This window comes from Prunus dulcis, chromosome 7 (genome assembly GCF_902201215.1).
Source record: "Prunus dulcis chromosome 7, ALMONDv2, whole genome shotgun sequence".
NCBI classification, from domain to species: Eukaryota; Viridiplantae; Streptophyta; class Magnoliopsida; order Rosales; family Rosaceae; genus Prunus; species Prunus dulcis.
In genome coordinates, this window is record NC_047656.1 from 19,829,953 (window position 1) to 19,853,974 (window position 24,022).

A 24,022-nucleotide genomic window follows, 5' to 3' on the forward strand; every position below is an offset into this window, starting at 1 on the left:
GCAGTATGCTAGATCCTGAAAAAACAATTGCCTAAGTGGTTGGAATTTTCTTTCATAAAGTTCCACATTAGCCCTCTCTTTTATCTGCATCTTCTCAGCAGCCAACCAAACGATTTTGACAAGTTAGGCCTTTGTCATTCTCTCTTTTTGCAGAGAAAAGAGTTCCAGATTGATTTTGCTTAAAGCATTAAGACGAGTTTTCTGAAACAAGTCTTTTAAGAACTTAGCAATTGTTTTATAAGCTTACATAACATTGACAAGGTTTCAGCATTTCTAACAATGAAATACAGAATGAAGTAACCTAGTGAGGCTCATAAGACCCAGAACCAGCCAAGAACCGAACCACTGACCAACCCAACTCCGAGGAACACAACCATTACAATGGCAGATAGCTCTGCTTCTGAAACTGGTACAGTTTTCGGAACTATCATCATGATAACACTTGTCAGATACCCATTGGTCAGTCCAAGCAAAAATGTGAGAACAACCATTGGAATTTCAGTTTTCAGCCATATTGGTCCATGGAGGCAAGCAGTGAAGACTGGATAAAATAGGAGTCTGGTAATGCAAGCCCATGTTGCCTTTTTTATACTCTTTAGAAGATAAACCGCAGTCAAAGACTTACCCACTAAATCTGCAATGTTGTACACTGTAATCAGCAAAATAGGGTACCAATCTCGAAGAAGCTTGGATTCCAGATTTTCAGCTATAAATCCTGGGAAAATTGACAAAGTCACAGTATAGATTATGAAAATCCCAAAAGCTGGCCCCGGGACTTTTCGCGCCACAGCCCAAAATTTCGGTCTTGAGCAGAATGATTCATCTTGAACAAGTTTACAATGTTCCTGCATGACTGTTAACCTGTACAGCAAGTTGCAACCAATGATGCAGCATAGGAGGAATACGGTGCTGACCATAAAATACAAGTGGGCGCCTGTTCTAAGACCTTTTGGGGTCTGTGGAAGCATTGCCTTGGTTGAAATTCTCAAAAGAGAAATTATAACACCTGCCAACAAGCAGAGGATTTGTTAACAAATGAAAATGGGGTTACTTGTAGCTTTGCTTTTATCTTTCATGCATCTATGTTTACAGCATATACACTTCTTCTACTATTGGCAGGCAAAAAGTACCCAAATTAAATATTCAGTTTGCAGGATTGAAAAAGCAAAGGAGGAACTCAAAGTGCAATTTTTTTATACATGGAATTGGTACCTGAAGAAGCAGTTCCAGCAAAAACAGCTTGCATGTACTTTTTTGGAAGCTTTCCAGCGGATCCCATCAAGCTTCCTCCGACCAAGCCATCAGCTAAGCCACACACTACAACTGATGCAACTGTCACACCATAACCTGCATTGGCTCTCCCACTACTTGACCCAGTTGTACTGTACCAAAACCAGTCTGTTACAGGAGCCACCATTAAAGAGAGAATAAAAAGAGAAAATCCCAAGTTGAGTCTCAGCCTAGGGCTCATCTTCTCCCACCAGCTCCCACAGCTCATCATCACAACAAGTACTACCACTGACGAACTCATGTAAGCAACAGAGAAGACCTTCTCAACATGCTTGGTTGGATAGAGATGGCCAAAGTAATCAACTGCTGTGATAAATGCATTCCAAGGAAGCAAATTGCCTGCTCCCAGCAAGAAATGAATAATGTAAGCGATTTTGTATGCATCTCTTGGCTCGGCTTGATACTCAAGACCCTTCACTCCACCTTCCATTTTTTGAGTTCTTGATGGCCTATCAACCTTTCGTTGGAACTTATTAAAGCAAGCATTTTAAGCGGTAAGTGAGCATAGTGAAGTGATTTTTGACAAGAAAGGAATCTCCAACCCCTAGCTTGATTGATCCCAAGCTCTGGCTACATAATTGGGCAGGGCTAGGCTTCCTAATATACAGCTCTGGCTTATTATTAATTAGGCTTTCTATAAATCACGGTTTAACACATGAGCAAAAAATAATTAATCTAAAACACAAAAAGAAAAACTTATACACAACTGTCATTTTGAGGGAAGTATTTTCCATTAATTACTATCCCCTGTCTGTCTTTAGCAACTAGTGGTTTAACAACACAAGACGAGCCCATTTGAACAAACTAAGCTGGAGCCTGGAGACTGGAGCCAGTTGGGTAGCTGACAGCTCTAATTACTTGCTTGCTTCATGGATTTGATTGATGGGTCCAGAATCAGCATCAAATGAGGCTCATTGATGTGGGAAAATTATGCTGAGTAGGGACATGAATGGTTGGTGGGTGATATTACAAGTACATTCAAATAAGCTCGCTGGCTGGCTGGCATGCATTGGCTGCGCCCTGCAGACTCTTGTAGCGGCACTAAAGATTTCCAGTATTCTGTTTTCCCTTTGAACTTCCACAACTTGAAAAAAAAGCCTCCCCATACCTAACAGTGAATATAATCAAGAGATGCAATCATGACCAACTGTTAATCATGCGCAGGTTTAGTGTTTAGTTTTCAAAGTTGTGAGTCTTGTCATTAAGTTGTGAGTCTTGTCATTACTTTTGTAAAGTAGGCTAAAGGGGAATTCACTGGAGGAGAGCCAAAACCGGTTTCTGTCTTCTAGACTGATGGGCCTGCCTATTTTTGGGGTGGCCACAATTATTTGGTTGGAGAAGATTTTGATTAGCCATCTGGGAACTTGATTCTCTTCCTTTCTTCTTTACTGTCAGGAATTAATTTTTTCATTGATGCTTCTGTACAGCTTAGAGGCACAAGCACTACACATATATGCAGGTCGTACGTAGTTGATGGAGCAGTAGCACTAGTGGCACTACATAAAAAGAACATATGGGATGATGGTGTGCCATGGCAACTGGCAAAAGTCTATATTGCACAGCTTACAGCGTATGATTCTCTTTGCTTGGTAACAATAATCAATAATGATAGATACGCCGAGTCGCTAATTAATGTTGCAGTTCGTTATTTATTGTGAATAAATAAAGTCTAAAGTGGATTCGGAATGAAAACAAATAAACTACTGCCACATGAGTTAGCATCTAAAAATTTACTTATCAAATGTTGAATTGAAGATCTCACTCACCCTTCAACTTTTTCAGAAAGTGAAGAGAAGGAGTGCAGTGGTGTCCCATTAAAGAGTATGAGCTATATGCCAATAATGTAACACTTGAAAGGGAAAGCTCTTGGCCTCAGATTTACCGAAAAAAGGGATTCTTTTTGGCCTATTTTAGATGGCCGCGGTTACTTCCATACGTTTATATTTATGTACTAGGTAGGAACAATGATGATACATACATACAACTTTTTTATTATTATTTTTCTTCAAAAAAGAACATTTTCCCAATATTCTTGTTGCTCACCACAATCATTTATCCAACATATTGCTGAGATGGATTAGCAATTAAAATTGTAATAACTCAAACCTAAATTAATATTTAATGGGTAATTTATTAAGAAGAAAAGATAATTTTGCCATTGGAATAATTTATTAACGAAAGGTTGACTTTTTGACTGAGAAGGAATTTGACAATTCCACACACACCGTTGCGTAGAGCACGATGAAACGAGTCCGTAGACACGAAATGGGCTTGAATCGGAGCTTTAACGAAAGAAATACGGTTAAAATATCACGAGGGGCAAAACGGTAATTTGAAAAAATCAGATTTTTACAAAAACCTCACTTCTCTCTCTTCTCCCTCAATTTTTTTTTTCTCTCTCTCTCTCTCGTGAGCACCATCGCCTCCTCCGTTCAATTTTTGTACAGCCACCAGTTCAGGCCACCACATGCCACGACACCGGCACCGACCTGACCGGCCCGACCCCGCCGTCACGCCTCAGCCCTCTCCCGTCGTGAGCAGCTCGCCAGTCTCGGAAATCTGCGAAAAATAACGTCGGTTTTTCCAAAACTTCAAACCACTCGTTCTCCCTTATTTCTTCTCCAAATTTGAAGAGTAAGGTATGGATTTCTACCTATTTTCCATGCTCTAGCTGATGGTTGGGTAGGATTGCATCGATTTTGACCGTAGGTAGCTTGATTTTGAAATTGGAAATTTGGTCGGTTTTCGGCCTCCGAGTTCGGCCACTTCTGGTCAATATTTGGGGTAGGTCCAAGAACAAAAGTGGCTCCAAATATGGTGTTATACTTAGGGTAGGAGTTTGGAGCCGTGGTCTTGAGATTTTCCAGCTATACGTAATCGCTTTGGACACCCAGCGCTGTCGGCGCTTGCGGCGGGACGTGGGTGAGGGTAGTGAAGTGGCACTGTGGCTTGATGAGATCCTTAGGTTGTCACGAGCGCGTAAGAATTTGCGGATCTCAATTTGGATACCGTTTGAGCATCGAACGGATTTTCCATATTGTGCGATTTCTGGGTTCAATACTGTGGAGCCGTTGGATCGTAATCAGTTTTAGATATGTTACTCTAGACAAGTTCAGAATCGTGTAGGATTCGATGGATCGTGAATCGGAGTCTCGGATACTCCGAAATCGCGAACCCTATGGCTAGGGTTTAAAAATTGTGCGATTGTACGATCGTGATCAATCCGACCGTCCGATCGAGACCAAACCTCGGGACTTGTGTCCTAGATATATTGGACCGTTTAGAGGCTTCCGGATCATATTGTGAGGTCATGGACCAGCGGGATCTCGGGTTGACATTTTGGGACTTTAGCGCTTTTTGAGTCCCAAGATACTGCTAAACTATTCCAAGCTTTTATGGGCATAGGGATAACTTTAATCTGACACACGTACTTCTAGGAGCCGGAGGTCAGGATTTTTTAAATTAATACTATATTGTATTAATAGAATATTTTGGTCATTGAATCAGGCACCTAGGCACCAGTTGACCCGCAGGAGGGACATTCAAGAGGTCCAGCGAGCACGAACTACCAGTGAGTGGACTCTTTGTTTTTATAAATGAATTTAAGCAATTCAGTTACAGTTACAGTATTTGATCTTGAATAAATTTTATTCAAAGATTAGTGTTATAAGCTGTTTTATGCTTTTGAATATTTTATTTTGCATGCTGCCGAGTGGAATACCCTTTAACGAATATAAGAAAAGAAATTCTAGTTAATTATCAGATAAATGGTAGCAGAATTTTAAAGGTTACAGGAATTCAGTTATCCATCGGATTTTCTTCAGGAATTTTATATTTTCCTAAATCACCTTGTACCCAGAGATTAAATGTTGCCTTCGGATTTTATTGGTAGCCTTCGGCTTAGTCAGCATGCTTGACAATTGCCCCACGAGTTCCTTGGTACTCGAACTTGTGTGTAGCGAGTAATGCGTATTAGGTAGACTAAGGTCCCCTGAATCCTGCGAGTTGCGACTCAGACTGACTTCGTGTCACTGAGACCTGCGAGTACGTGTCACCCATGCTGATGCAAGGAATTGACGGATATTATGGATTGACGGAAATAAGGGGTACACCTAGGTGGTAATTTTAAACTGTTTTCAATGCCTTAAGAAATTAATGTTGACCATGAGTATGCTTGGCTTATATACATGTAAAATTATATGAGTGCATTGATTTCAAAAATAAGAGAATAATTTAGCTTGTATGACTGTTTTTATAGTGGGATTAGTATGTTCATATGCTATTTTCTAAACTTTGTTTTTGGGTCCACTCACCCTTTTTAATGTTTTGCGCCCCCGGGCAGTAGGCGTGCACAGGGATCCACCACTGAGTCATTTTCCACCTTCCACGCCTTCCTTTTGATGTATGACTTTTGTTTTGTTTTGTAAAAGGATTGACTCCTTTGTAAATTCTTAGTAACTGCTCTGATGTTTTGCCCTATTGACATGTTGGAATGTATATATACGTATGCTGGCAATTGGTTATATATATATACTTGTTTGACATGTGTAAATGTTTTGGTATTGAGCCAGTTACAAGGAAAACTCTGCCGATTTTTCGGTAGAAGTCAACCTTGTTATTTTATCGTGCTTTGTATAGAAGGGCAATTAGGTCATTCGTGCCTGACTTCTGTCAGGTGTCGGATACGCACAGGGTCCGGCTCGGATTCCAAAGTGAAATTTAGGTCGGGTCCTGTCAAAAATAGACATGAACACACATATAAGCTTGATTCAATCAAGCTCACAAGCCAACCATAAACATTTTGTCTTTTCAATTTATAAATTTGAAAACCGAAATAGACCCCATTTTGAAACAAGACTTTTTCCGAGTCTCAAGACAAAATTGAGGAAGATCCGAACTTACAAATAAAGCTTTTATATGTGATGAGAAAGATAGAAAGAAAGATGTATGAAATATGAGAGATATATAAGTTTTTTTTTTCTTTCCAAATTTACAGATTTTTTTATAAATAAAGCAAAAATCACCAAAATTTGAGTAGAAGCACGTGCGCTTTTTACAAGTTTTTTTTCCCGAATTTACAGATTCAAAAAACTCACTAAAATTGGATAAAAAAACAAAAAAAAACTCACTAAAATCCAAATTAAAAGAAGGGAAAATAAAAAACAGAACAAAACAAGTTTCCGCTTCTCAATAGTCCACAAAGAACAAGGAAAACGGTAGTCAAAAAGCGAGTTCCACATCGGACTGAGAGCAGAGAGTGGAAGCACAAACAGAGAAGGACGAGAAGAAAAGAGGAGAGAGATAGAGAGACGAATGGAGAAGGGTGGCGAAACGACGCCGTCTGCGGGGCTATACGGAGACAGAAGGGTGGGAGGGAAACTGAGGAAGCCACCGTCTCGTACGCCGTCGACGACGCCGTATGCGCGTCCGCCTTTGAGCGAAGCCGAACGGGGACGGCGGCGGTGGTTATCAAGCGTCGTTGATCCGGCTTATCGGCTGATAGCCGGAGGCGCCACTCGGCTCTTCCCCTCTTTCTTCTCCAAATCGAACTCCCTCAGTGCCCTACCCCCGCCCAATGTCCAAAATCAAGGTCAGTCCCAATTCTCTCCCTCTCTTAGGGTTTTGACCTTCTTCTTCCTATTAGTTTTTCAAATTATTTATGTTTTGTGAATTAAAATAGGTATGCTGGTAAATAAAATTCATTGCTTTGCAATTGGATTGATTCAGGCATTGGTTTTTTGTGCATTCCATAATTGATTGGATTGTGCCTTGTTTCCATTATTGTTCGTTTCAATTAATTTGATTACTTTATCTTTATGTTGCCGTTTAACATTACGGATTTTTCTTTGGCTTTTAACTCATTGAGTTATTCTGGAACAGATGAATGGCACACAGAGACAGAACAAAATGCTACTGGTGATGAGGACCATTGTGATCTAAATGTGAGGCTTTTTCCATATGGATTGTATTTTGTGGATATGCAGTACCTTCAGATCCTGTTTCACAAGTCACTTTGTCCTTTTATTCGGCTTATTAAGTATTGTTGTAATTGTTTCTTTGGGTGCACATGCATGCAACTTCAGACGGTGTTTTTGCATTTCAAACCGTAAACTTGTTCGACGTTCATCTTTGCAGAATGGGATATCCAGAACAAGTGAAATAGCAGGCCCTAGCAAAGCAAATGGATTAAAAAGTGGTTCTGATTTTGATGGAGACAAGAAAGGTGCCCGGTCTGATGAGATTGGACTTTCTGAAATTGAGCAGCTATTGAAGGGGAAAAAGTTTTCTAGGCAAGTTATGCATTTGGTAGTCGTGTAGATTTCTCTTAGATTCCAAGTTGTGTGCTGCATTTATTCCATCTTTGATTGTAGCTATGTGTAAAACATAGACTTACTAATTGTTTGCTACTATGATGCATTGCTAATGTGTCAAAATGGTGGAGCGTAGTTTTGGTTCAGATGAGCACTTTTTGTTGATATGAATGAAGTAGTTGCTTTCTGACAGAGATTGTATAAATGAAGGTTTTTTGAGAAGCCTGTTTCTGATATCAAAACTGTGTTTCAGATTCCACTATTACATTTGACATAGAAACCCAAGTTTCTCTTCTTCAGACCTGCCGTTTTCATTTCCTTTAATTAAAGCTTAAGTTGCAAATTCATTCACTCGTGGGCACTCTGGCGTGCAGTCTGTCTTATTATGTGTTATCTTACCAGTCTTTTCTTACTCCCCCTAACCTCATTCCATCTCTATCCAGGGATGAAGTCAATCACTTGATGGAAATTATACAATCAAGGGCTGTTGAACATCCTACTGTGGACCGTGAAAATAGAAATCAAACCACTAGTACTGCAGAAAAAGGTAAAGGGGTGGTAATTACAGATGACTTTCCAAAGACGTCATCTGAAGAAAAACAGGAAGACTTGAATAAAGCTATTTGGGGAACCTCAACCCCTCTACCCCAGTCAGCTGTGAGTGTCGCTGTCAACTTGCTCTGTTTATATTGAAATTTAAGTAGGGAGAATCAATTTTGTTAAGCATTTTAACTTATGTGAATTTTTTAATTCACGCATTTATCCTCCATAAGAAATCTTGCTTATTGTTTGCTCAATGCACTTGATCTCTGTCATTTAAATCATCACTCTGGTTATTGGTGAATGGAATTTTAGGAGAGGTAAAAGATTATCAAATGGAGTAACCCATGCCCTTTTGAGTGTTCTTCTAATTTTAATTTATTTTGTTAAAGGATCCAACCTTTCTTTCCTAAACTGCTTTCATTGTGTCTGTTTCTGCATATCCATGATGGTTGTGATTATCATTTTCTTAAAATTGAACAGTGATTTGTTTTTCTTATTGAAAAAGCAAAGAAAAGTGGCGTGCAAAAGTTACCCACATATTTTTGCAGATAAATCTGAATTTAACTTCTTAAATAGTTGAGTTGTGTAAACACCTTCCATGATACGTTGAATTTTAATATATGTGGTTCACTTGCATCCTTTTATATTCTTATATGAATCTCTTATTTCTTTCAAAATTTTCAGATTCGAGATGAAGTAGGTGCTTCACCTATTGAAATTGCAAGAGCATATATGGGAGGCAGAACATCAGAAATTGATTTTTCTTCTAAGAATACAGTGTCAAAAGATGAAAGGGCCACACTGCACGACGATGAGTTTTCTTCAAAACCATTTGTTCCAACACCTTCATCTAAGCCATCGACATGCTGGCCTGGTTCCATGGTAAAGGATCAACGTGATTATCTAACCCCACAGACTGAAAGAGGCAGATTTGGCCTCCAGAGTTTTCCTCGAACCCCTTATTCTAGAACTATATATTCAAAATCCCAGTCGAAGGTATGTTAAAGGTCTTGATCCTGGTTTTGGAGTTCTAACTTTCTGATTCTAGTAGACATGCTTCATGCTTTGTAGATGGTAACTTTCTTTATTGCATGTCACCAGTTAACTCAACTACAAAGTGGTAATGATAAGGCCCCAAGAACATTATCTACTCCCTGGAAACAGTCACAGACTCCTATGTATGGGCAGGTAAATTTACATATTAGTTATCATAGTATCAATAGTTAAATTACCGGTATACGTGGATTACTTTATTAGATTTTAGAACTGGATTTAGGTAGTTAGATGGAGTAGGGAGCTGAAGTCAAGTTAGTTTTTGGCATCACAGAATGCATTTGTTGTAGTTCTTTTTGTACTGTACAGTTGCTGGTGCATATGTGAAAATCTTGGTTTTTGGATATTAGGAACGTACATTCATAGCCAAGTTAAAAAAATTTATTTATGCATTTATAAGTATAGCAATGAATAATAAGTACTTGAGTACATAGTTTTCCACAGGTTGAATCTCAGATGCTAAATCAACTTGTAATTTTGCATGATAATTGAACTCTTATCAATCAAGCTTTTGGCTCTTGACTTGATTGTTTATTTCTTTGTGTTTCAATGCATTGGTGAAGCCAAGGGGTGATGCATTGGATGGTGGCTATGGATCAGTGGGACCAATTCGCAAGTCACGACATAAAATTGTTGCACAAACTCCTACTAGAGGATCTCCGTATGTTCATTCCTCTCCAATTGGGTCTTCACATGTGGAAAACTCCAACGTTACCAAAGGCTTCTTGCCTGCCGGCAAGAAGAATTTTGAATCTGTAGGACTAAGTGGAAACTCCCAAATTCCAGCATTTGACAGGAAGGCTTCCAGCTTTGGTGTGCCAACAGTTCATCCACAGTCTAGTCTGATTGCCAGGACAATCCTGGAGCACATTGATAGAAATCCGCCCACTCCTAAAGATAAGTCAGAAGAGTTAAAGCTAGCCTTTGCATGGAAGAAACCCCTGTCTTCTGGTGTTGCTTCAGTGAACCAGAATGGGCATGATAGCTTACCACTTGTAGGAGGGTCCAGTTCTCGTAAGCTCATAAATCAAGATTTCCCGAAAAATTCTCCTCATGACAATGCTGACAAGGGGAATTCTCTGTTTAAGATTCCACCTCTGAAGAATACTGTAAAAGCTACAGATGTTGTAAACAACAGTCCTTCTGGTGATGGGAGGGATGGAAGATCTCTAGTCAGGAGTATACATGAGGTGTTTTATCCTTTTTAAATTGCTTTTGATTTGCCTACTACTAAACGCATTGTCTTCAAAGTTATATTGTGTTGTGGTGATAGATCACGCAATCGTACTGAAATGCAACTAATTTTTACTAATTTGCAGGATTTTCCTAAGACTGGCCTGAATGCTGTTGGCTCTGAGATACCAAATCAACAAAAGAAGCCTCCATCTCAATCTTCAGCGACTAAACGTGTTTTTCCTTCTATAGCTATTGACAAGCCGGACTCAAAATGGGCGTTGTCTTCTGGTAATAGCTCTGGGTTTACCTTCCCTGTTTCGACATCGTCTGCAGTGTTTTCTGAACCACCGACACCATCCCTTATGCCATCTTTCCTGGGAAGCAGTCAGCAGCATCAGCCGAAAGATGTAGACGCTGTTCCTACTTACGAATTTGGATCCAAGAAGTCTGCTCCTCTTGCATTTTCATTCCCTTCTACAAGTGCGGAAATCCAGAATGATGATGCTTCAGATATTAAGTTCAGTTTTGGATCAGATAAGCCAACCTTGCCTTTCGGTTCAGTAGGCAAAGATGCCATCTGTTATTAGCATTTCTTTTGGGTAGTATAGGCGTAAGGTTTTGTTTCTAAAGTTTGTATTCTAACTCATCTGCCTGATTGTACCTTGGAATTGGAAGTGAGAAGGCAACTAGTTTAGTGAACGCTCATCTGTTGCAATTAATTCTCCTTGGTTACAAGATACGAGTTACAACTGTGAATGAATTGTTGGGTTTTGGTTAAATTGTCCTAGCTTATTCATATCCGTGAATTCTCCTTGGTCAATTCTCGCTGATGTTTTGAAACCAGCAACCAGCGGGGTTGTTTGATGTTTTGAAATCCAGGAAGTAGTGTAAATTGTAATGGATGCGTGAGTGACAAGACGTGAGGGCCATTAATGTGTTGAACGCAAACCAGCTTATCAGCAGCAGCAGCAGAGAGTCGTTTGTTTGATGTTTTATAAGTCAGCTTGGAGATGTGCTAAAAATGGTCCTGCCCCTGCCTTGTCGCTCATCCATGTTTCTTGTTTCAATATGGTATGCTATGACTGAACAATGAACATGTCAGAACATGGTGATGACTGCATGGATGTGTATCTATCTCATAACACGTCACAGAATATAAAAGGTATAAATAATTGTCTACGGGTTTAGCCTAGTGAAAAAGGATATTCATTTGCATATAGTGGTTTCAAATTTGAACTTCAATGACACCTTGATAGTGTGTGTGAGAAATCTCCTCCCTTTATAGTTTAGATTATTGCTTATATTAAAAAAAATATAAATAATTATAAATATATTTTTTCCTGAGGGATGAGTAAAGGGAAGCCCCCCAGGTACGTGGCATAGTTTCTTGCCACACAGACACGTGGAGACATTGGAGATTGGAAATGAATGCATTTCCAGGCAGACACAGAACATGATGCCATGGAAGGAATCACATGTTGCTCCAATTTTCTCAAGGAAGGAAGAAGCTTTGGTCGTCTTTGCTCTCTCTCTAATCCTTTTCAGCCTAGCCCAGTCACTCACTCACTCACTCTGTGGGCCCCCCGCCTTGGTGATCATCATCATCATCATCAACTTCATGATATGTATATGGGGTAAGGTATAATGGGCCCCACAGCATTTAAGTAGTGTAGGAACACCTTGAGAGGACGGCAACATACATTCCAAAAGAGATAAAGAGAGCGAAGTCACAAGCACAACAAACTTCCAAACTCGAAAGAGAGAGCGAGTGGAGGAGGAGAGAGTGGAGAGGGTGTAGCGGAAGGGAAGGGGGGGAAGTCAGAGGTGAAATGACATTGAAATGAGAGAGATGAATGCTTAACAGACATGAAATTGACGTTTCAGATTCTAAATGTCAGAATGGGTGGGCAGAGAGCAGAAGAACAGAGCAGAGCAGCCCTTTCAGCCGTATCACTCTGCCCACACACCCCCACCCCACCAAACCACCACACCACCACACCACCATAACCATTTTGTACTATATTTCCTTTTCCTTTCTTTTACTAAAAACAAGGAAAAAAAGAAAACTTGCCAGCTTGTTCAAATCTACCATAACCCACTTCAAGAGATCCGTAGGACATTCATTGGTCCCCTCCTAAATTCTGTCACCACCACAACCAAACCATTTCAGTATTTATTTTTGACCATGCAACCCAAAACCATCTTAGTCTTCTTTTTTGCTTCCTTTGGGCTCGAATATATATATATATATATAATAAAGTTGGAAGGCAATTCCTTCCTTGAAGCTAATATTCAAGATTAAAGTGCTTGCTCTAATAAGCTGCTTTAGTGCTTTTGTATGGAAGTGATTCTCTGGAGGTATCAATGAAAATGGGATATATGGCAGAGAGCCAAAATGGTGGTCCATGAATTCCTTTTCACAGAGGTCATATTATTTATGGGTTGCAGTCCATGCTTGGACAGGCAATGGCTTTTCTTAGATATTTGCTTTCTTTTTTTCCTTTTTTCAAAGGAAAGAATGCCTTTTTCTCTCTCTCTCTACCCCCCACACACGCACACATCACATTACATGCCTTCATCCAATAATTCAACTGGAAATTATATAAAGTCATGGTAGCTCGTTGCTGATATATATTACGAGACTTACCCTTTTCCCTAAGCTTCCATAGAATTTTACCCGCAAATCATGTGTCTTCAAGTAAGGGTGCAAGAGGGACACGTACCCCCCTTGCAGATGATGACTGTGGATACTAGGCCTAGCAGTGAGAAACATAAGCAGATTATATTTCATGAGAGGGAGATGAATTATTTCAAATTCTTAGTAAAATCCATTTTATATGTAACATATGGGGTTTAGGGTATACAATCTCTTAAACCAATCATTATTAAGAACGTAAAACGTACTTAAGTTTGACATGGAAAGAACAAGAGGGTGGTGTTTATAAAATTGAGTATATGTTTACAATATATATGAACTTATTAAAATCAAAATCTCTTTTTATTAGATATTTAAATAGATTTATGAAGAAATCGCTTCAGAGTAGTTTTATCATCAGTCGATGAAAAACTTTTGATAGGCAACAAAAGTAGTAGACTGGTTAACAAGAGAGCATCTAAGTACGTATATTTTATTTGTATAAGTACGGTGATTCAGATTGTGACCATGCGTATATTTTATTTGTAGGTCAACGCATTTTTGCAAAGAGAAAAGCAATAGTAGAACTTCAAAAGCTTTCAAATTGAAACCCAGAACTTAACCAACAAACATCAAAACAATAAAATCTGTATATCCAAGAAACAGACGTAGGTCTCCTTCTCATATGTGCCATGCCATGGATTTCCGGTCAAGTATACGAACAGAAGATAGGAAAATATATCAGATCAAGGTCATCTTATAGCAAGAGGAAATTTATTATATAACAAGCATAAGCATCGATGAAGATAAGAAATATTTAATTCAGGAAAGTAGACGTAGAAAACAACCCCCTGAGGTGACAACAGTACAAACAAAGAAGAAGGATATCATAATTCAATTCAATTTCCTTAAAACAAACGCAGTACGTAGATCAGTCGACGCAATTCTTGTATAACTTTGATATCACTGCATGAACACCGTCGATCATTTATTCAGCAGTGCAGCCCTTGACATAAGATGTTTCTCAGAGTCCTGCAATAATTGTTTTGGTTAGAATATATTAAAAAAATGTGATCAGGCCATCCATTTGATTTGCAAGATATAATCATTCTTTTGAACTTACTAATTTTGAAAGACAGAAATTATTGAAACAACTTACATTGTCCAGCTTAGGCTGATTGTTAGTCTCCAACATCAGCCCAAAATGAATGTGAGGGAAGTGCGCCCACTAGAAAGAGAAAAGAAGCTAGTTAATGATGAATATAGTTCATGTGTCAGTCATAGTAATTTTTTTTACAATCTGGTTTCAATACTTACGTTTTTGGCAGCAGTGCTGAAAGCCTCTCTATGGCTAATATCTGGATTATTGGCCTTGATCCTCTGAATTTCCTCCCTATAATCAAATATAATTAATTAAGACTCGTTTAGCAAATGCAAATGTAAAGAAAACAAGGAAGTTCATCGAATGGTTTAGTTACTTTATGAACTGGTTATATGCAGAAGGTACACGTTGCCTCTTCTCCGGAGCTGAGAAAGAAAATACCAACTCAATCATTAAACATTAGAGATTGCTTAATTAGCTGTGAAATTACAAATTATGATAATAACATGGGATGATTAATTAGGTATAAAAAGTACTCACGTCGGTTCACACCCCTTTCCTCAGTGACATGATCTGCAGTAGGGTCTCTGGTTGCAATCTTCTTGTTGCATTTGGATGAGGAACCTGACTCAATCCGGTAATTCTGCGCGTTATAGTTATAGTTTTGTGCCTGCAATGCATGTATATAAACAAAAACAAAATATCAGTTGGCCTGGTGATTACTATTTTCGATTATTTTATGGTAGCTAGGTAGCTATCAGGTGGCCTGGGTTTTTTTTTTTTTTTTTTTTAGGGGGGCGGGCCGCGGGAGGAGCAGGAAAAGAGGCTGAGCGAGCATTGATAGGACTGAATCAGTTAGGACTGTCATATAAAAATAAAGCATATAAAACCCAGATTGACAGTTGTTGCTGAAAGAAATTTAAAAAAAAATTGGGCTGCTTGCTTGCACAGTAGAGGACAAAGATGATGGAAAAGAAATCATTAAAACCTAAGAAGCCTTACATTCATGTCAATCAAATCAAGCAAAAGAAAAAAGAGAAAAGCAATGGCTGGTTGCTTAGCCTTGATGGGTCAGGAGGAGGACAGCTCCTGCCCCCCATCTACCTATAAACAAAAGAAAATAGAAGCAAAATTTTAGGTATTGGGTTGTGGGTTATGGCGGCTGCTGTGCCAGCTACCTAGGGTTTCAGTATTGCAACTGCTTTGAAATACTCGATCTGTTTTAGGGATAGAGATCCTCATCAAGTCTTCGATTTCCTAAAAAAGAAGTAACACCCTGAAGCTAGCGCTAGATTTCAGAGGGAGCCTCTGCTAGCTCAAATTGAATAATTAATCAGTTAGAATGTATGTATATATTTATAAATAAATACATAGGCGCACCTGGACATCTGGCCAGGACAGTGACTGAAAGGCAGCGGCCATGTTCACGGACCATAAATTGGTGCAGTGCCCGCATCGAACTGTCACAATGTCGAGTAGGCTGCTGCATGGAACACTCACCTGCACATTTTTATTTCACTCTTTCATTAGTATTTTCTTAAACCGACTGCACATCAAGATTAATTGTGTAATTAATAAATAAAGACATCAAATGGAATGAACTTCACAGAAAATGAAGGAGGAGAAGAACAGAAGACGAAAGACAAAACTTAGCTAATAAGAATATATTGGGTTTTTTGGTTGCGGAAAAAAAGTGTGAAAATTAAGTAGAAAACCCTAAAAATAGAGAAGCATATTGAGATTGCTGTGAGAGGAGTTTTCTTTCTTTTCTTTTTCTAGGAAAGAAGCTAATAGCGAGTGAGAAATGAGAAGTTCATTTTGTGTTTTTCCCATCAGGCTATTAGCAAAAGGAGGAGTGAGTTTGGACAAGACCTCAGGTAGTGCAGTGTTTAGAGAAAGGAAAAGGTAAGCCTGCCGCAAAAGAGTGAGGAAATCAAAGGGTGAAGGACTTGTCTTCGTCAATGGTTTATCATCAAACCACCCCTCTTGTTTTGACGTTTAAAACAAACTCTATTAACTTACAACTACAAAACATAAATTAGTCAATAAAATCTCTCTCTCTCTCTCTCTCTCTCTCTCTCTCTCTCATGGTGTGTGTGGTCTTAAGCGCTTCAGGAGGACCTTCATGGTATGACTTTTCTTTGACTGCAAAAGAAGAAGAAAAAGTAAAGTCCAACGATGGAGACCTGACCATAAACCTAATTAAAACAAAGAAAACCCTCCCTGTAAACTAATAAAATCAATAATAGATTTCACTGAAATAACACCAAAACCAGATCACGAATCAATTAAAGCCTGCTTTTTCAGCAGGATCGGGTTGCATACATTTATACATAGCCTGGCCTGGGAAAGACAGAGAAAAGATGACAAATATATCTATACACATATAGAAAGATAGATAGATATATGGAAGATACAAGGTAGGTAGTGGGGTTTGCTAAGATCGCTGAAAAGCAGAGAGATCTCCCATTAAAGAAAGAAGAAAGAAGAAAGAGGAAATCATCATCATCACAGAGAGAGAGAGAGAGAGAGAGAGAGAGAGAGAGAGAGAGACAGAGATGTATATATATTTATAGAGAAAGATACCGCGAGAACAATATTGCAAAAGTTGCAGGGGATGTAGCAGAGTTGCTCAGTCGCAACATCGATGCAGCTGGTCATGATGGCTCTTGCTGTGATGCAATTATCACAAAATTAAGAAACTCCTTCCGTTAACCGCTTAACCAAGAAACAAACAAAGAAAGCAAAGCAAGCAAAAGAGAGGAAGCGCTGTAAGCTCAGCTCTTGCAAATTACACCAAGCTCAAAAGCAAAAGCTCTTTCTTCTTTCTCAACCACTCCTTGCTTTCAAGATAGGTTATGTACTATCACACTATACCTCAATGGCTAACATATATAGAGCTAGAAATTTAGGGAGAGAGAGAGAGAGATTCCAAGGAAGAAGTGAGCTAGAGAGAAAGCTAAGAGGGTAAGGGGGTAAGGGAGAGAGTATATTGATTAAAAAAAAGGTGGGATGTGTTTGGAAGTGGCCAGGGAAGGGAAGAGAATGCTGGGACCGGGAAACGAAAGCAAAAGTGGGTTTCATGGAAAACCGGGTTTTTTTTTTATTGGACACCAAATGCGGTTCAGGAATCAGGTACCTGCTTGGTAATGGTACTACTACAGCTCCCAATCTAAAAGCTTATGCTTAGCTATTTCTATTTTGGGTTGGTTTTGTGAGATGTTAATTATACTTATAATTAATGAGAAGATTATTTAAGAGAGGGACAAGTTTTTTGGCTGCATTTTACCTAATCTCTCAGCGATCATGGATGGTAACTATTAATAATGAATGACCCATTGTAAATATAAATATTAACTGAATGTATGTATGTGTATGTGTATGTGTATGCATGCATGATGCTTATGTATATATATGCGCCTATGCTATGTACTATCATAAATTTTGAGGATCGTGATAATTTATTTTTAAAATAAATTAAAATACGTACTCCTTGTAAGTTGGTTTAACCTAAATAATTGATAAGGTTGACATTTTTTTTTGGGTTCAAAATAAGGTTGACAATTTGGTAACTTAATAACATGCAACTCATTTCTATGTATGCTATATGTAATGGACACTTAAATGGTAAATCAGTTAAATTTTTTTGGGAGCAAAGCATGTTATAAAAAATATAGTTTTCCTTTTTTGTAAAACTAAATACAAAAACATTTATATTATAAATAACATATAAAAAATTGGAAAGATTTTAAGGTATAATGAAATTGAAGAAAACAAAATAATAGATAAGTAAAAGGAAAATAAATAATAAGTAAGAAGGTGAATTTGGTACGGTGAAGCACGTCAAAGACGATGTCTTAAAGCCTTTGTAGCCTCCATACATGCATGTATTGACGGTCTACAAGACTCTAAGATACAACCCCTTGTACACAAACTCAAGATCCTCTATGAGCACATTCATAGACGGATATAGGTATCTAAGTCACAGAACCATTGCCAAAATAATAATATAAAGTAGAGAATATATATAAAAGTAGAAAAGGAGAGAATTAGTTTGTGGTGGTGATTGTGGTATGTGATATTCGTATGGTGTATTGTGGTTGTTACAAATGTGAAGGAGAAGTGACTTTTTTTATAGGCATCCAAGAACATGTAACCTTCACCAACTAGAAAATTAAGGCATTCAATATTGAAATAAAACCTGAATATTAAATATTTATAACCCTTACAATAAATAAAATAAAACAACCAAAATAATTAAATAAATAAAACGGTTAAAATTTTAAAACCTTTTTAAAATTCCAACAAAGCAAAATTCTAGCAGTTCTCTCTTTTTGTGAGTTCAAAAGAAAAACTCCGTAGAGGATGGAGAAGGAAGAAGCGTCACCGTCCCTCCTCCCCTTCATATTTTCTTGTTTTTTTTTTCTTCTTTCTTTTGGTTAGTGTCTATTCGGGTGTTTGGAATAAGAAGCTCCTTATAGTAATTTTTTTTTTACCATGCTCAAGTTGAAGTTTCCCACCACCTCTTTGGGGGTATATTCTCAATCAAATCATTCTCCCAAAACCTAATCTCAAATATTGCTCATGTTCTCTAAATTTGGTTCTACATCATATTTGACTGAATTTGCTGCCAATCATCCATTTGTCAGGGTTGTTGTTTGGTTTATTTATTTGCTCTTATGTGCATGTAGATTGTTGGAAACCATGTTTTCCCTAAATCAATTACGGATTTTGTTCTCGCTTCAAGATTTTATGTGGTAGTGGGTATGGCCGCGATAGTGCTTCTTTAGGTGGTGGTAGTATAGTTCATTTAGGTTCGTAGGCTGCTTTAGGGGTTTCGACTATATTGGGCTAGTGGGCTTTGTTTGGGATTATGCTTAATTGTGGTGATGTGGACTAACAGTTCCGATCTCTTGGACCACAGGAGTCCAAGAGATTGTGGTCACCCAACGTTGGATATTAATCCAATGGTTGAAAAAAGTTTTTTAAAAGAAGTGCAAGAGTGAGTAGACCGTTGAATTTACATTCAACAGTGAGTGACTACAAATCTCTTAGACCCCTGTAGTCCAAGAGATCAGAATTGTGTAAACTAATAATTTTAATACGACTTTTGTCTGTTTTAATTTTATTTTTAACATATTAATTGTTGTCCTCTTAGAATTGATATTATTGAAATTTATCTAATAAAAAAGTTAAATCAGTTGCATGTAACAAAACTCCCCCCTCTTCAATCTATATGCTCACATATATTTTAGAAATTAATTCAACGGGCTCAGTGCCTCAAACTAGCTCAGTCCACATCCAATTTCGAGCATGCCTGCATCCCCCCAAGCTGACCGATTTTACATTTTCCCACATGTAAGTATATATATTTAGAATATGTAGGTTCCCTAAAAAAGATATATACAATCAATGTTTCACGTAATAGATATGATGGGTGAGTACTGGTATGCACAGAAACTTTTAGCCACTTCAATTCGCATAAATTTTTTTTTCAAAAACCTTCTTCATCAAGTAATCTAAAACAAACAAACAAGCAACAATTGCATAGTATTTTAGTTCTTCTCTTTTACTTTTTGTATTTAACAAGTAAAAGCACGTTTCCTTTTCTTCTTTTTCCTTTATCTTTTTGGCGAATTTGAGAATATATTGCTTCAAGAAACACAAACCCTACACAGAATAATTCTTAATGGTCATACCCGAAACCATGACCCATATGCATGCAAGAGCGACAAGATTCTTTCGTGCATTCCAACTTACAAGTGTATATATTAAGGATCAAAATTTCCATCTTTAGAGGTGTATATATATATATACAATTTTTCTTAGCTCGGCCGGCCGATACATAATTAACTCTTCCACACATTAAATTCACTTGTAAATTTGACCCAAAAAATTTAAACTTTCACTTGTAAATCCCATGTTATATACATTTCGGGAAAGAAATGTTACATTGATATATAACCAGGGAATACAAAGATTTCTACTTGACAACCTACTATCTACTTTTCTCTCATTTAAATGCAATTGGACATTATCCAAGTGGACAAAAATAACGTCTGAAATATAATAGACGTGGGAGAAGATGATAAAATTGAAACATTATTAGGATATACATCCTTATGTGTGTGTGTGTGGATTTGGCCTACTAGATAAAGTACTCTGATCACAAAACTATAAAAACCCAGTCCCTTGAAAGATGAGTTCCTTTCCGGAGCTTGTAAATCACTAAGCCTTCCTTTGTGTGGAATTGATATCATATTTCCCTTTTTTTTTTCTTCGCTTTGTTATGATTTTCCTCCACCTATCACAAACGATTGCATCTCGGTGTTGGATCTCCACCATTATCCTTTTCACGATTTCTTTATGTTTAGAATAAGTCTGAGAAACTCTTTGGGTTTTCTGTGTAGTTTTCACATCTTTTTTTGTGAGAGTTTTATTTGTATTGTTATGGCTTGATTTTTTCAAGTTTGATCTCTTTTTGATTATTATGAGTTTGCAATCTTAGTTGGATGCGCATATACCAGAGTTTCTTCAATCATGCGTGATTGTTAATGGAGGCACACAAAATTGTCTTAAATTTGATGTTAGATTGCTCAATTATTGTAATGATTCTTTATGATTAGTTTTTTTATTTTTTATAAATTGAATTATGAATACAATTTCAAAAGCAAAAACAAAAAACACTGTGTAGTGGCTGTTTGGGTTGCGTCCCTTTCCATGTCTCTTGGTCTAATAAACAGGCGTAAGACGACATTGCTGATTTTTGCCACTGCCCCCTACTTGTAAGATTATTAATAATATTGTTTAATGTTCTAAAATATTATACACTATAGTCAATTGTTTGGTGCGGAGTATTTTTTTGAAACATAAGTATTTTATTTTATTCCGTGATTTCCCTAGCTAATTCTTCGTTATTTCATTTTATTTACCAGTTTTTTTAATTTATTCTTCTTCTTCTTCTTCTTTTTCAATGGCATACAAGACTTATATTGACACTCCATCCATATGTATGTCACATCTTTAATAATCTAGGAGTCTCAGAGTGTAGACACAATGATCATTATTAAACCAACCAAATTTGTTTTCTTATCCGAATATAGATTCACTACAAAAAAAGTAGTCATTTGCGACCAATTTTTTCCAAGGGACTCCAAATATCGTCGGAACAAACACTATTTCCGACAACAAAGTACCATTCGTCGGAAATACGTCAATGAGGTGTTCACCATTTCCGACACCCAAATTGCCCTTGGAAGAGAGTTCTTTTGCTGTCGGAAATAACTATTTTTGAGCGGGAAAAATTGGCGCTACATTTATTTACGACCAAAGGCATCCTCATCGGTAATAGTTGTGCTTTCTTCCGACGGAATGTTCACGTTGTCGGAAACCATAACCATTTCCAAGGGAGCTTAAACAGGAATTAGAGGTCGTCGGAACTGATTATTTATTTCCGAGGGCAGTCAGTAGCTTTTGCAAAAGGATGTCTATTTGAGAGGGCATCTAGTGGTTGTCTGAAAAGACTATCTAGTACCCAATTTATACTTTTCCACCATTCCAATGTTTTTTTCTCTTAATATTATTACTATTACGATCATCTAATGTTATATGTGTTTACTTTCTTTGTATTGACAGTAAAAATGGTTTCAAACTTGACAAATTTTCACCATTATTTGAAAAAAAATCAATACCACACTAGCCAATGATTAATTGGTGTAATGTGTGGTTACTTTAAATTTATGTTCTTTTTTATATACTAATTACTAAGTTAAACTTAAATGAAGTTTAAATGTCCAATTTCAATAAATTATAAATTCATCATTTGCTTATAGTTCAATGCAATGTTTTAGTTATACATGTACACTATATATATCAATAGTATTTTTTATTATCATACAAATAAATTTAGATACATGTTTTATGTTGTGAAACTGTGAATATGAATTATGACATTCCTAAAATAAAGTAATACATGGTCAAAGAGAACATTATAGTTTACTTTTATATGACATCCTCTGAAGGACCTAACTTGGAATAACCAATTGAGGATTTGATTACACAATTTAATTATATAGTAGTCACTTCTCATTGAACAAAAGGTAGTACCTCTGAAATTTGTTTTATTATTGGTACCACAACATAAACTTGTTCTTTAATTGAGAACTGGATTATATTCTACTAGACTACTGCTAATCTCTTGTCACGAGCTCACATGCGTGTCACTAGGCTTTCTTTTTGTTTTTTATTTGTTATTTCATCCTTCTTTGTTGAGAATATTTGCTGGACATTAACTCTTAATTTTTTTTAATTACTTATAAATATATATACTTTTTTTTTTTAATGTATTCGACCCTCTAATAAAATTTGATCTAAAAATTTTGTTGCCGCCTATTTTTTCACTAAAAATTAAGAAACTCCCGCTCCTAGCAAAAATTAAAAAAATTCGATGCACAAACAAAATTAAGGAACTAACGCCCTAACCCCATTATCTTTTCAACACGCCGTAACCCCGTTCTCTCTTTCCCTATGTAGACGCAAGGAAAACTCAACCTCGATCTTCCTCTTCCTCATCGTCAACGGAGAACCTCTCTTCCTCGCGGATAAGCACCTCTCCCTATATCGTTTGCATCTCTCTCTCGCTATTTCTTATCATGTAGCCTTACAAAGTTACAAATGTTCTTTCAAGGGAAAGACTGCCCTCGTCACCTCTGGCACTCGTGGAATTGGGTCTCTCTCTCTCTCTCTCTCTCTCTCTCTCTCTCTCTCTCTCATTCATTTTCTTAGAAAGTTTTTCAATTGGTCTTATGGGTTTCTTCTAAACTAAGTTTTTTGTTGAAATTGATTATATGGATTTTGGTCTTGCTCTCTTTTCAATTCACGTATGTCATGGTGAAAGACCTAGCTGGACTGTGCACACCTATTCTCGGGATGAAGCAGAGCTTGACAAGTGCTTACGAGAATAGGAGTTTAAGGATTTCTGAATGCTGGGACTTGTAAGTAGCCCCTTGTTTATTTCGTGCTCTAGCTGCTTGTATAAATGTCATAAAGAAGAGAACTTTTTAATACTTTTTAGTATAAAGGATTTTTGAACTACTATTATGTATACTTTTAACTGGGTCAAGTTTTGGCTTTTGGACTTTTTCGGAGGGCCATTGACTGGTGGGGGTTTTCACACTGAGAGACATAGGTTGGGGCATACTTCAACACCTCTATACTCAGGATTGATTATTTTATTATTTTCTTAGCATGAATAAAATGTAATGGAATTGGAGTGGGGTTCATATTTCCTTAGTATGAATTAAATATATGGAATTAGTGTTATTTTCCTTTGTTGATAAGTTCAAGAATGTCTGATCTCTGTTAAACTTTCATAAAAGGACCAAGAAGCTTAAGGGACCATGTAATTAACTCCAGTCCATTAGGGCTTGGGATTAAGTCGTAATTAGAAAATAAGAGGGAAAAGAATTTTCAATTTACATTATATAGAAACAATTGCTGCTTCCACATTGTGGGTGTGATTGACACTTGTATGGCTTCAATCTTTTGTTTTCTCTGGTCCTTTTCTGTATACTATTTTATAGTTATTTTATTAGTTTGGCAGGAGTTTGGCCAGAGTTGAAGAGCTTCAGTGATAAAGGATTAGGGCATGTGCCAAAGGAGAGTGTTACTGGTGAGAATTTTTATTTTTATTTTTTATTTAACATATAATATCACTAGTCATTTGGCTTTGTTTGGTGATCTCGTTATCCAATGCTGAAAATATTTTTTCTTGTTTGACATAGATGGACAAATAACTGTGAGAAAATCTGCAGGGAACTTGTAATCTCTCATTTTGGTAAGGACAGTGAAGACGAAATCTTGGAATATAGGTGTTTAAAACCTGATGATGAAAATGAAAGTGAATATGGCTTG

General features: G+C 37.3%; 3 protein-coding genes across 3 annotated transcripts; 1 reads left to right on the plus strand and 2 right to left on the minus strand.

Annotated features, from left to right (window-relative positions):
- Positions 1-23: 23 nt before the first annotated feature.
- On the minus strand, positions 24-2,011 carry LOC117634919 (equilibrative nucleotide transporter 8). Its single transcript, XM_034369202.1, has 2 exons — positions 1,213-2,011; positions 24-1,006 (listed from the first exon to the last, which is right to left on the minus strand). Exons 1-2 carry the CDS (start codon positions 1,718-1,720, stop codon positions 312-314), a joined length of 1,203 nt encoding a protein of 400 aa, XP_034225093.1. The 5' UTR covers positions 1,721-2,011; the 3' UTR covers positions 24-311.
- A 4,436-nt stretch (positions 2,012-6,447) lies between these two features.
- Positions 6,448-11,169, plus strand: LOC117635142 (nuclear pore complex protein NUP1). The gene is made up of 8 exons (XM_034369486.1): positions 6,448-6,880; positions 7,171-7,232; positions 7,426-7,580; positions 8,045-8,258; positions 8,829-9,140; positions 9,246-9,332; positions 9,761-10,387; positions 10,517-11,169. Exons 1-8 carry the CDS (start codon positions 6,604-6,606, stop codon positions 10,958-10,960), a joined length of 2,178 nt encoding a protein of 725 aa, XP_034225377.1. The 5' UTR covers positions 6,448-6,603; the 3' UTR covers positions 10,961-11,169.
- A 2,568-nt stretch (positions 11,170-13,737) lies between these two features.
- Positions 13,738-17,115, minus strand: LOC117636045 (axial regulator YABBY 5). The gene is made up of 7 exons (XM_034370474.1): positions 16,697-17,115; positions 15,491-15,610; positions 14,651-14,780; positions 14,487-14,535; positions 14,326-14,401; positions 14,168-14,236; positions 13,738-14,040 (listed from the first exon to the last, which is right to left on the minus strand). Exons 1-7 carry the CDS (start codon positions 16,769-16,771, stop codon positions 13,993-13,995), a joined length of 567 nt encoding a protein of 188 aa, XP_034226365.1. The 5' UTR covers positions 16,772-17,115; the 3' UTR covers positions 13,738-13,992.
- Positions 17,116-24,022: the final 6,907 nt, after the last annotated feature.